This window comes from Aquarana catesbeiana, linkage group LG01 (genome assembly GCF_042186555.1).
Source record: "Aquarana catesbeiana isolate 2022-GZ linkage group LG01, ASM4218655v1, whole genome shotgun sequence".
Taxonomy (NCBI): Eukaryota; Metazoa; Chordata; class Amphibia; order Anura; family Ranidae; genus Aquarana; species Aquarana catesbeiana.
In genome coordinates this window covers 194867855-194880639 of record NC_133324.1, presented here as the reverse complement: position 1 = coordinate 194880639, position 12785 = coordinate 194867855, and the positions used below count along the sequence as shown (strand labels likewise).

The window sequence follows — 12785 nt, the reverse complement described above, 5'->3', positions numbered from 1 at the left end:
ACCCATTTTGGGAAATTCCCTTATTGAAGTTAGAACAAGAGATGCAATAACATCCATGAAAAAGTCACATTTCTGTGGCACTGTTCAAGTAGTACTCTGCAGTCCTAGAAATGAGCTTCCTTTTACTTGTGAAATATAAACAAGAGGTCTGGTCAGAAAACATAGATCAAGGCATAGTTTGTGTGTCTGAGATATTTCACATCCACAGCTGGAAGGTGGAGGAAATCAGTCAGCAAAAAAAAGAGCAACATCGGCAGTGAAACACCTCAGTTATACAAATCATATTTCATCTGCAAGTATGGTGGAAAGTGAACAGATCTTCATATGCAGCTTACACAAACTTTCCCATAAAGTGTTATGAGCCATTTCTTTTTCCAGGAAATTCTACTGAACATGGACAATGAAAACCCCCCCTTCTGGGATCCATCAACATTGATTCTACCTTAAATAGAAAAGGACTCCGGAATGGATTTAATAAGACAGGGAAGTTAGATATATTTATCAGTCTCAAACCTGCACAAGCCTGTGCAGGCATTATATAAAAAAAAAAAGAAAATTAAAAGTACAGTGTTCATTTTTTAAATCAGCTTTATTGCTATTACAAAGGATGAACAACATCCCTTGTAATAGCGTGGGCCATGACAAGTCCTCTTTATGGAGAGATCTGGGGTATATTAGGCAAACGGGAAGAGGTTAAAAACAAATGGGGTGCTATTAGCACTTAATGGCACCCCCATGTACAAAAACACTGCGTGGTCCTCCACACACAGAAATACATGGTGCAAATAAGGACAAAAGATAGCTGAAGGAATTCACCCTACAGGAATCCCTTCAGCTATTATGCCCCTATTTGCCAAAGGGAAAATTTCCTCTTCCTATTACACAGTGCCCAATCCATGCCATGCGCTCTCCTCTGTGTTGCATCACAAATGTTGGGGTGCTAATGTGATAAAACACTGCTTTAGTGAGCCCTGTCTTTGAAAGTCTTGCATGCATGTCTGATCAAATTACTGTGTAGCCCTCACCTGCACCAGTGATAGACTGAGAGACCCAGGGATTGTGGGATATGTAGTTTCTTCACAAGAAGTGTCAGGTCTCACACTACAAACAGAGGTCATGCATTAGCCTGTGCAGTATCATGCCCAATACCTTGTTTCAACTCAAAAATAAAATTCTTGCTACAGGAATGTGAAGACTTCCTTTTTGTAGGCTGTGTGTACTACAGGGCAACACATGACACCATGAAACTTCATAATCAATGCACATCTTATGCAGGTGAAAAAGACAAGATGCAGTTAGGAATGTTTACCATGCCATTACAATGCAATATAGGCAAATACATTACCTTATCGACATGGAATATTAAATCAAGCTCACAGACGTTTTCAAAACATTTGTCCAAGGTTTCCACAAATACCTGGAAAACAAAAATGGAATCTGATAAATCTGTTGGAATTATGTGAAATTGTTACTATTCAGATTATCACTTAATTACTGCTTTATGTTGCTACTTAAAGTAGAACTATAGGCAAAACTTTTATAAAAGGGGAGGGGGGAGGGTTATAAAACTCCCCCACCCATTTTTTTGCCATTCCTGTCCAATTGCCAAAGCAGGCAGTGAGGAAATCCATGCAAATTACTTTTCTGGGGACAACCCAAACATTGGGGTGTTTTTTTTTTTTTTAATTTCAATGATAATGGTAAAACAGGAAAAATAAAGGAGTGTAAGACCCCTTGCACATGGGTGGACTGATCAGGACCACCTGTCAGTTTTTCAGATGGACCTGATCAGACTATTCATTGCCCTTTATGGAACAGCAGGCGTCAATGGACACGTGTCGGTGGTTGACACCCGCCAACATCTGATCCAATCCTATCCGCTAAAAACAGAGAGATGAGGATCCATTTTGCATCCATCTAGCAGATTGGATCAGATGGCCGTTGGGTGTAAACAACAGGTGGTCTGTTTACATCCAACCGTCCATAGAGGAGAGCTGGCTGTGTCTGTGGCCGCTCTGCATAAGTGGAGCGGACATGGACAAGCCAGCCGTCTGCTAAGTGGGGGATCAGCGGAACGATTCCCCCGTGAGGCGGTGGAGCCCATCACATGCAAAAGGAGCCTTAAGCCTGGTACATTTTTTTTCCCCTTCAACTCAGCAGGCTGAACGACAAAAAAACTGAAGAGCTCAGGAGGAGCCACTGTACTATCTGAGGTTAGTAAAGTGATCTCCCCCACTGAGCTATTGTGTTCTGACGGGGGGGGGCTATTGGCTGAGAGCGCTGAGCGGGAGCCGATCGGAAGCACGTTTTCAGTCATGCCCCTTCTGTTGGACCGGCTGCCGTACACATGGGCCAAATGCCAACAGACATTTGGCCAGTGCTTACTAGGCTTTAATGTCCCTAGCTGGCCAAGATAGAAATAAACAAAAAATAATTCTAATCCCTCTCCACAGCTAAAAAAATTATTTTGCCTTTGGTAAACTTTAGACATATTCCATGGTATTTCAATGTACAGTATAAAGCATATGTAAACAAATATGGCTAGATCCTACACTTTGGCAAAGTTCTAATGTAAGCAGTTTTGAAGCAGAATTGAAATGGGAGGTATAGTCATTTTAAAATGGGGTTTTTGTGTGAGCAACTAGAAGGATAAACGTACTTACCTTAACAACTCTCTACTCAGTCCAAACCTAGTAGAGTATGAATAATCTCTATTAAACTTGGTACGTCTGCTTTTTTTTTTTTTTTTAAAGTATTAAAGCCTGCTTGGCCTGCACCCAGTTCACTCTCCATAAAAGTTTGAGCAAACAGCTGATATATTGGGAAATACCAATGCCTTTATCTTCTCCTGAGCACACAGCTTTCCAGCTGGGTTGACATACAGGAATTGCATGGAAGGAGTGAATGGGGGATGTTACAGACCAATTCTAGACAAATGATGAAAGTCACTGAGCTGCTGCAGGTTTGAATTTGATTGGTGGCCGTTTTTGGACAACATATGGAAATGTTTTATCTTGTACTGTCTGCAATTATATACAGTACACACAAAAAAGGTAGTCTTGTATGATATTTGCACACTAAACATTTTGTGCTGTGCTTCCTCGTTAGCATGTATTTTGATCACTTCTTGTACGAGCGCCGGGGGGCAGGGCCGAATGCTGTACTCGGGAGCACGCCCACAAGGTAACCCCCCAGGAGAGCGCTTCTCCCAAGGGGTTATCTGATGTGGGGAGGAGCCGAGAGAGCTGCCGAGGGACCCCAGAAGAGCAGATTCGGGGCCAATCTGTGCAAAACAAGCTGCACAGTGGAGTCAACTATGATATGTTTTTTTTTTTTTTTTTTTTTTTTTTTTTTTTTTTTTTCTAAATAACAAACACAAACAAACAAACCTTTAGTGTTACTTTAACAAGCAGGTAAAAGGTGAAACCAACACATAATTACTAAAGATAAACTGCAATAATATTAAAGTAGCAAAAGTGTGCCAGTTCCACAACAGGCAAATTGGGGATATAATAAATAATGCTAAAGTAGTAACTTAGTGAGTGGTATATATATATATATATATATATATATATATATATATATATATATATATATATATATATATATATATATATATATATATATATATATATATATATATATATATATACACGGGATAGGATAGTAGAGGGTATGAGAGCAGACATGCATGCAGCAGACATGCATGTTGAATAGTAAGTGTTGAGGGATTACCCTGCAAAAGCACTGAGGGATCAACACACGTGGTCACTGAGTGCTGTGTTTCGCTGAATTCAAGAGCGAAGGCAGAATTTCCAGGGACAAAATTAAAAGTACAGGCTACACATTATAACATGGCAACCGCTGGTTGTCGTATATTGGCCTCCACACCGAGAAGGCCCTATGTGCAGAATGGAAGCAGGTGCCAGCTGCTGGAATTCCAGCACCTGGTAATGTAACTGACACCTTTAAGCTGAGTGATCTTTCTCATCATGGTGCTGTATAGTCCAGGCTGTGATGTCATCAAGAGGAGCAGAACATTCATGGAATTTACAAGGAAGGTCTTACTGAACAACAATGCTGGGGAGCAAAAATTTCCTAATAACACGAGGATAACATGTTACACCTGCAATCAGGGTAGAACATGTAACTAAAAATAGCAGCCCCGCACCAACCCCCAATCCCTCATTGTGACAGCAGGATCCTCTCTGCACCCACTGTCACAATTTAGGGCTGAAAATATATTTATTATCAATTTCACAAATAACACAGTGAACAACATGAAAAATCACAATCCAGAGACAGTCGCAAGTAAACATGAGTAAGAAGTCAGCCCAATGGCTATTGCCCACAGCCTGACTCCCACTCTCGAACATTGCTGTGTTAGGGTGAGAGATTGTCCTCTGTTACAAGGAATAATTCTGGCTAATAAGCCTTGATGTTCATAACAAGAAATAACATATGTAAGTTTTAAAGAATAAAAAGGGAAAACCAAATCTGAGAAAAAAAGAGAATGAGAAGGAGGAGAAAGAAAAATGGGAGGGAAGAGGTGATCCAGAAGGGGGGGGAGGGAGGGGGGGAGAGGGAGAGAGAGAAAGTCACGGAGGAGCGAAAGGGTTTCTGAGGAGACATTCACAAAGAAAAGTAGATGTTAGGGTAGAGGGTGGGGGACTAGTGCACCCCATGGTTAGGATTTGTTTTAAGATGATCCTGGCGGGTTTGACAGTATGTTCGTGAGGGTATCTGAGTTGGAGAAGCGGAGCCAAATAGACCACAGCACCTTGTACTTATCATAAGTGTCATCAAGGGCCAACATCTCCTCCATTCCCATGGTGTCATTCATAATCGAGACCCAACAAGGGAGGAGTGGTGATTGTCTTCCAATATGATGGAGTGAGCTGTCTCGCTGAAGACAAAGAAACGTAGAAGGTTCCGTTTCTGTGCCGTTATAGACCTGGGGAGTATGGAGAGGAGAGCAATCTTTGCGTTTTTTCATAGATTTTATTATAACATTCAAATACCTGAGTCCACTGTCACAATTTAAAAACAGTGCAGGGACTCTGCCCACACAGCGGCATCACTCATTCACAGATTTCTGTGAATGATCGATCTACAAGTCCCGTCTGCCACTGGGGTAGACAGCTTGTAGCTCTGCATGAACTGTGAGGACGCTGTTAAGTCCTCATAGTTCATTGATTCTTCCTGCTTTTCAGTAACGGTCTGCCCATTCGGGAGGTACAGGCAGACAGCTGTACTGACAGTCTGCAGGAGTCTGACACTGCTCCCACAACCTGCTGAACTGCAGGCTCCTAAAAAAATAAATAAATAAATGCACATTTTTTTACCTGGAAAAAAAAAAATTCATTTATTCATTTATAGTAAACAGCCTTTAAGTTTGACAGGGACAGTGATCAAATTAATAAACAAAGTGGTCACCGGCATACCATTAGTATCAATACCTTGCTCCCTTGCTTTTATGGTGGAAAATACAAGATTTATCCAATATTGATGGTGTTCTGGTGACCACTTTGCTTATGGACTTTGTCTGCTGATGACCATCTTTGAAGGAGTACGCTGGAATACATTAGTAAATATAAACATACTACACCGACACTAGATATTACAGAATAATAAGGCATGACATACAGTATATTGCCTTGTCAGCAAAAGTTCTTGAAGGGAGCTGGCCTGTGGTAGTGATTATTTAAAAAAAAAAATTGCATTAGCTAGTGATTTTCCTTTTATATCTCTACAGAGTTCAGGTTTAAGGATCATAACCAGTCAGCAATTTATTATACAAAGAACGGCACCACCCAACAATCACTGCTTTCCCATAATTTATCTGACAATGCTTCTCCCGAATAACGCTAAAGTGACATATTGAAGAAGACAATCTGATTTCCTCGCCCCAGTACAGAGGAGGGTCCCTGGGTATGAAAACTCTCCATGAACCCAATGATATCATTCACAGGGGAATACCAAAGGAATTTAAACCAGTTACAACACAATTTATGTGTACATACAAAATGTCAAGTGGTGCCTGAACAACATTTGTGATCCTATGTAACAATGGAAGTACATTAATCACATGGAGCCTTCACGATGGTCCAAAACACAGCCCCATTCAGTGGAAGCAGAAACATCTAGCTTTATAGGGAGATTGGAACAGATGGAGGCCGGAACAAGGCTCCGACATACAAGATTAAGTCATATCAGTGATGTTTTTTTGGTTTTAGAACATAATTTATAAGATAACAGAAAGGAAAATTCTGCTGTTCTGTTAACATGGCGTTCACTAGAGATTCTATTACCAATGTGAGCTAAACTAAAACAATGATTAATCACATTTTCTGAAAGCATAATAGATCTATCATGCGCTTGGAATTAAATTCATCATAACATAAAAGCATGATCCAAATTCGATTAAGACCAAATGTGAAACGGAACAAAATACAACCAACAAATACGAGGTGATGAATGGCAGTTTATCAGCAATGTGAAGTGCACAATATGGTAAATTCAAGGCTTATGTTCAATGTGGTAATGTCACTCCATTTAGAGTGTTCATTACATAATGACAGAAAATGTGAGGTTCCAATGCAGCAACACAGCTTTGTAAAGCACAAAGTATTTTAAAGTGGTTGTAAACTCTTATATATACCCACTAAAGTGCCTAGCCCCAGGTGATGCACAGAAATTAAATTAGTCCTCCTGCATAAATTGTACCCGTTTATTTGCAATCCTCTACAGCCATTTAAAGTACAGAATTTAGACAGCATTTCTTAGCTCCAGCAGGCAGGGGGTGTTCATGTTCTAGGGTTTGGGCGGACATGGGCACCTGGATGTATGAGACAAAATGGTCTACAGTGCCATGGGTGCTCAACCTGTGGCCCTCCAGCTGTTGCAGAACTAAAAGTCCCATCATGCCTCTGCCTTTGGGAGGCATACTTATTTATTTAAAAGCCTTGCAATGCCCCATGGAACTAGTAGTTCCGCAACAGCTGGAGGGCCACAGGTTGAGCACCAATGGTACACTGATCAGTCATTTTATTCGACTTCTGTTAAAAAGGAGTCTGTCCCAAAATTGTTGGTCAATCAGCTGCAGTCACTGTTCTGGTATTCTGACCAACAGACACCCTCTGCCTTTCAGATTTCCAAAACCCTGCAGGGGGATTCATCCAACCGCTCTGTTTAGTGTGGATGGAAGAATCTGTTGGTTTTCGCTTGTTCCACCAGTAGGCTGCATGAAAGAAATCTGTAAGTGTGTGATAGAGCTGCACGATTGATCGTTAAACAATCATGATCGCAGATTTTCCTGCTGATTTTATTTTTTTATTTACTTCTATGTTATAAACTATTAATAAATTTAAAAAAAACTTTTTTTGTTTGCTTTGTTCATTATTATTTTTACACCTTTAGCATATATTTACACGTTTCACATTTAAAAAAAAAAAAAAAAAAAAATTTAATTCAAATTTGTAAAATAACTTTTCAATGATTTTTAGCATTGCTGACAGCTGAAGTGTAAACAAAAAAAGTTGCGGTAGGCATCAGTAATTGGTATTGGCACCTAAAAAAACAAAACAAAAAAAAAAAAAAAACCCTAATCTAAACTTAATGGCTTTTTTTTTTTTAATTTCTTTAAATGAGATTGAAGCAGAGAGTATTACGTTTTATTTTAAATTGCCGTCTTGTTTGATAACCTAATGTTCAGGGGTTGTCTTTTTTTTATTCCAAAGAAGGGGTTGTAAATCTTTAAAATAAAAAAAGGTCTTCAGAATTGAGAGAGAATCGTAATCTTTATTCCAAGCAATAAAATTATCCAGAATCGTGCAGCTCTAGTGTGTGGCTATCTTAAAGCTGATGAATGTCACTCAAAATGTACTTCAAAATGTCAATGCTGCCAACATTTGATTTTGGAGTGAATATCCTTCCCGAAAAAACTAATTAAGAAAAAAAAAAATGTATGCCAATTCCTTAGAATTTTTGTGTCACTTTGGTCAAAAACCAATGTTGATTTTACCCAACTAATTGTTCAATTATCTAATAAACATTCTTAGAACTAAAAATTTTGAACATTCTACTAGTGTATAGCCAACTTAAAGTGGTTGTAAACCCTTACAGACCACTTTTTGCTACAGGTAAGCCTATAATAAGGCTTACCTGTAGCTACCCAGGATAACTCCTAAACCTGCACGGTTTAGGAGATATCCCCTGTATTTGCATGTGCCGACGTTATCAGCACATGCACACTGAAGCAATGGCACGTAACAGTACTTCAGTGAGTGTGCCGTTACCAGCAGCTACCACGCACATGGGCGGGAGGGACGTCATCACGGCTCTGGGCACTCACAGCGCCGGAGCCGCGATACCCGGAAGTAACCCCTGGGAGTTATGTCGCTGGCCGGTGCTGTGTACGGGCACCGCAGAAAGGGCTTCGATCTCAGGTATTACATGAGCTAGTATGGTATGCATACTAGCTCATTATGCCTTTGTCTTGCAGGTGTTAGCTTTTTTTTATTTTTTCAAAGTGGGTTTACAACCACTTTAAGACTTAACACTATTCTTGTAAGAAGCTGAATGGCAATAAAAGATGTTGCTAGAGGCAGAGTTTTACTTCTTCGTGGCAGAACCCACAGGAAGGAGAAAAGCAAGCAGCACATTAGTGGCATCACCTAATCTCACACTGTAGATAAACAGCTATTGGATTGTAAGTACAGAAATGCCCAGACAACCTAAAATACCAAGGAGCGAAATTTTCCCAAGTCCACTTTAGCAGTCTCTCTGAAGATTCCTCTCTGTTAATCCCCTACAACCTTGCATTGCTTTGTACTGGTGCATGCTTACAAGAAATAATCTAGGTTTAATCAAGTAAAAATGAAGACCTTATACTTCACACAGCAAAATACAATAAAAACGTTATCTAGCAATATCCTCTTAGAGCTACAGATTTTTCTGACAGATAGCTCCACAGAGGGCAGAAATTGCTAGTTTTACGCTGGTTGGGGGGAAAATTAAGGATTTAATCAGAAAGTGACAGGGAGAATTAATGTTAAGTGTTTTCTTAAAGCGGAACTCCAGTCCCCATACCCCCTTTTTTTATACTGATGGTTAGTACTTGTACATTAATACAGGTGCATCTCATAAAATTAGAATAATCAAAAAGTTAATTTATTTCAGTAACTCAATTCAAAAAAAGTGAAACTCATATTTTATGTAGATGCGTTACACACAGAGTGATATATTTCAAGCATTTCTTGCTTTTAATTTTGAAGATTATGATTTACAGCTAGTGAAAACCCAAAATTCTGTATCTCAGAAAACTAGATTACATAAGCCCAATAAAAAAAAGAATTTTTAATACATAAATGTTGGCTTACTGAAAAGTATGTCCATGTACAGCATAGTATGCACTCAATACTTGGTCGGGGGCTCCTTTTGCATGAATTACTGCATCAATGCGGTGTGGCATGGAGGCAATCATCACTGACTGTGGAAACTTCACAATGGACCTCCACAGTTGGCAATTGTACTGAATTTCCCAGGACATTCCCAGTATTTAGACGGTTGTCCCGGTTTGACCGTTTTCTGGGAAATCGTCAATTTTTTTTGCCGCTAGAGGTTCAGTGGTCAGCACTCGTGAATGGTCTCTGCCGGCCGCCATTTTACAGAAGACCAGCTATCGTGAGGAAGAAACAAGAGGCAGAACCTAGGTTCTTCCCTTCGGCCCCCACGAGCTGGTCTTCTGTAAACAGCGCAGAGACCAAATCACCAGTGGCATCGCTACCGGGGTGCAACCCGTACCCGGGTGAAGAGGGGGGAAACCTGACATAAAGAGGGACTCTGCTGGGGACACCTGACATAAAGACGGACTCCACTGGGGACACCTGACGTAAAGAGGGACTCCGCTGGGGACACCTGATGGCAGGCGCTGTGGCAAGCAACACCCTCAGGACATTAAGGTGAGTTGAACTATTTCATTTTATATTACAATGTAATAATAGAAATAATGCGCTTCAATCACCCAGACACCATATCAACCATGGTGCCGGGATGATTGAAGTTCTAACACCAGGTGGTGTTTGGAGTATCATTATCTGCCGATTGTTAAACTTTATGGAATACACATATTTCTATTGTGGTGTAGGATCTGGGACTGCTGTCTCTCCATCCCTCTTGGTTTCCTCCCCACCCCCTATTTCTTTCTTTCTCCCGCCATCCGTCGTTCATCTCAGACTCGAACCACACCGCCCTTTGGGCCATGCCCTCTTTAAGCCACACCCAATATTTAGCTTAAAACAATGCCCATTTTTCACCCCCCCACTACAGCACGCCTAGAAATGAATGCGCCGCCCCCTAATAAGACTCCGCCTACAGACAAAAAAAAAAGTGTCCCTATAAATTTTTTTTGACAAAACTATGGACCTCATGCAACTTGGATTCTGTGCCTCTCCAGACTCTGGGACTTTGATTTCCAAAAGAAATACAAAATTTTCCACAGTCAGTGATGATTTGGGGAGCCATGTCATCTGCTGCAGTCAATAACAAAAAGGTGAAATGGGACTTTGTATGAACCTTGTAGGGTTTAATAAATGTATATAACACCAAACTGAATAAAAATATAATTAATCTTTAATTTACCATATAACAATGGTCAAAACAAGAACATTACAATTATAACAAGTTAAAATCACAGTTGCTGTAATTTGTTCCAGGACGTGCTGATCCTGACTGAAAGGCTCAAAACAGATGGCCTACGCGTTTCGCTGGAAACCCTGCTTCATCAGGGCTTTAAGGTAGCTCGAATTTTGTACAAATATTGTAATAGCCTGTATAATGCTGATAGTGCAGTCAGTCCAATGAGGAGGGAGTCTGATGAGCCCGTGGGGATAACCTCTGCGTCCTCACCGGGGGAGAAGAGCAGACTCTATACACCAACAGGGAAGCCGGTATATGGTCTGAGGAGTTCAAAAATTATACATGTATATATATATATTTTTAAAAGAAGATAGGTTGAATGACTGTGGGTATGACCCAAACCGCCCTTTGGTTTCAATCCCAGTCCCAATAGATGGTATTATGAGGGAGAACCATAGAAGGAACTGGTTCCCCGTATGTGTATGTCTCCTTCCAGTGTTTCCACATATAATTGGACGGTTGAAATTTCAGAACTCCCTACTTGGAAGTGCTGGGATCATGCATTAAGATATCTGATCCAGCGCAGGAAAGCAGGAACTTAATAAAAAAAAGCACATAAACCACTCACACGTAGTAGAAGATGATAGAGATCAGAAACTGCCAATTGTGAAAGACGTTACTGCCTTGAAATGTGTAGCCATGCCCTCCTCATGCCTTCCGGTGTGTGACATATTTGGCCAAGTTCCCATGCTGTCAGATCAGCTTCAGACCTTGTATAGCCTCTGTTATTGGTGGGTTTCTGCTCCTCTGCACTGCTTGGGTTTCTGGATGACAGCAAAGGAGCTCATGACATGCACATTTTTATTCTATTACATATGAGTGGTTTATATGGTTTTTATTGATACATTAATCTTACATATTGCATTTAGAAGCATCCTCTTGTGTTTTTCACCTACGTCCACACTACTACAGATGGGGAGCATGCTGTAGTTACAGGTTTCTCCATGAATACATTCATCCCCTGTAGCATTTAATCCCATTAGGGCACTAACTGGCAGATTAGAGACCAGTGGTAGACAGGCAAAGAGGTTGCAAGGCCCTCCTTTGCAAGCTTGCTAGCTTCTGCCACAAGCCCACTTTAAATTTTCCAAGATAACTCTGCTTTAAACTATCTGATTTCTATCCTTTCATTAGTCTACTTTGAGGCAGCTGTGATCATGAGAGAGTGATGAAATTGTGCATTGGATTCTACTAGAAATTCACCACAATCCAAACACGCTTCCAAAAGCAGCATCTGCAATGCATTTTCAAGGAAGACTGGAGCTGAATCTAAAGAAGAATTACACTGCACAGGAGGGTCCCAGAAAACTGAACACCAGGCTAATGAATAAAAAAAAAAAAATCAACTAATATATGAGAAAATAGTAATAAGTAGACAGCTAGCAATTTCAGAAGCTGGTCAGCTATGGCATGGCTGGTTTCTTCTAAAGTGTATGTATAACAAACTTTTTTTGGTTTCAGGTTTTTTACCAAATACTGGGTTTTTAGAGAGAAAGTGAGGAACATCCCAAGTGCTGCACAAAAATAAAAAATGTTCTTCATTAGTAGAGTAGGGGAAGGCAGTTTTTTCTGTCTGTGTCCCGTTGCAGATTTTTTTCCCCTCACTTCCTATATGATTAAATCTTTGTCAGTTGGACAGGAAGAGAGACTAAATCTACAACTAAAACAGGAGTTCCAATTCTTCCTCACTCCATCCAAAATTGAAGAAAAGTTTCTGCCTTGACATCCACTTTAAGAGTTAACACAGCAGATCGCTGGTTGTGGAGTCACCACTTGCCTATTGGAATGATACAGTAGCTCATTCAATTATAGAAGTGTCCAACCAGTCTTTCAATGCAGAAGATAATATGCCTGGAGCAGGCGTACTTTCCATTGAAGGATATTGTGGCCTTCCTCTAATAGCTGTGTAGTCCTTGTTTCAATAGACTTTAAAAATTAATGTCAGTAATTTATTAATTTGCAGGAGAAAACCCCTCAGGGCATAGATTTTTTATTAATTGCGGTCTGCAGTACAGCATGATCTTGCATGAGCACAGTTTGGCTCATCTGTATGCCAGATTCCATCCAGCTATTTTTTTCTTAGTTTA

The 12785-nt window shown here is 40.3% G+C and overlaps 1 protein-coding gene across 2 annotated transcripts in view; it reads right to left on the bottom strand.

The window, feature by feature from the left end:
• Positions 1 to 12785, bottom strand: part of AP3S1 (adaptor related protein complex 3 subunit sigma 1) — a 98637-nt gene that overhangs the window by 22488 nt on the left and 63364 nt on the right. For both annotated transcript variants that reach the window (XM_073624648.1, XM_073624647.1), the window contains exon 4: positions 1346 to 1417. In XM_073624648.1, the coding sequence (XP_073480749.1) occupies positions 1346 to 1417 (72 nt within the window). The remainder of the gene's footprint in view (positions 1 to 1345; positions 1418 to 12785) is intronic.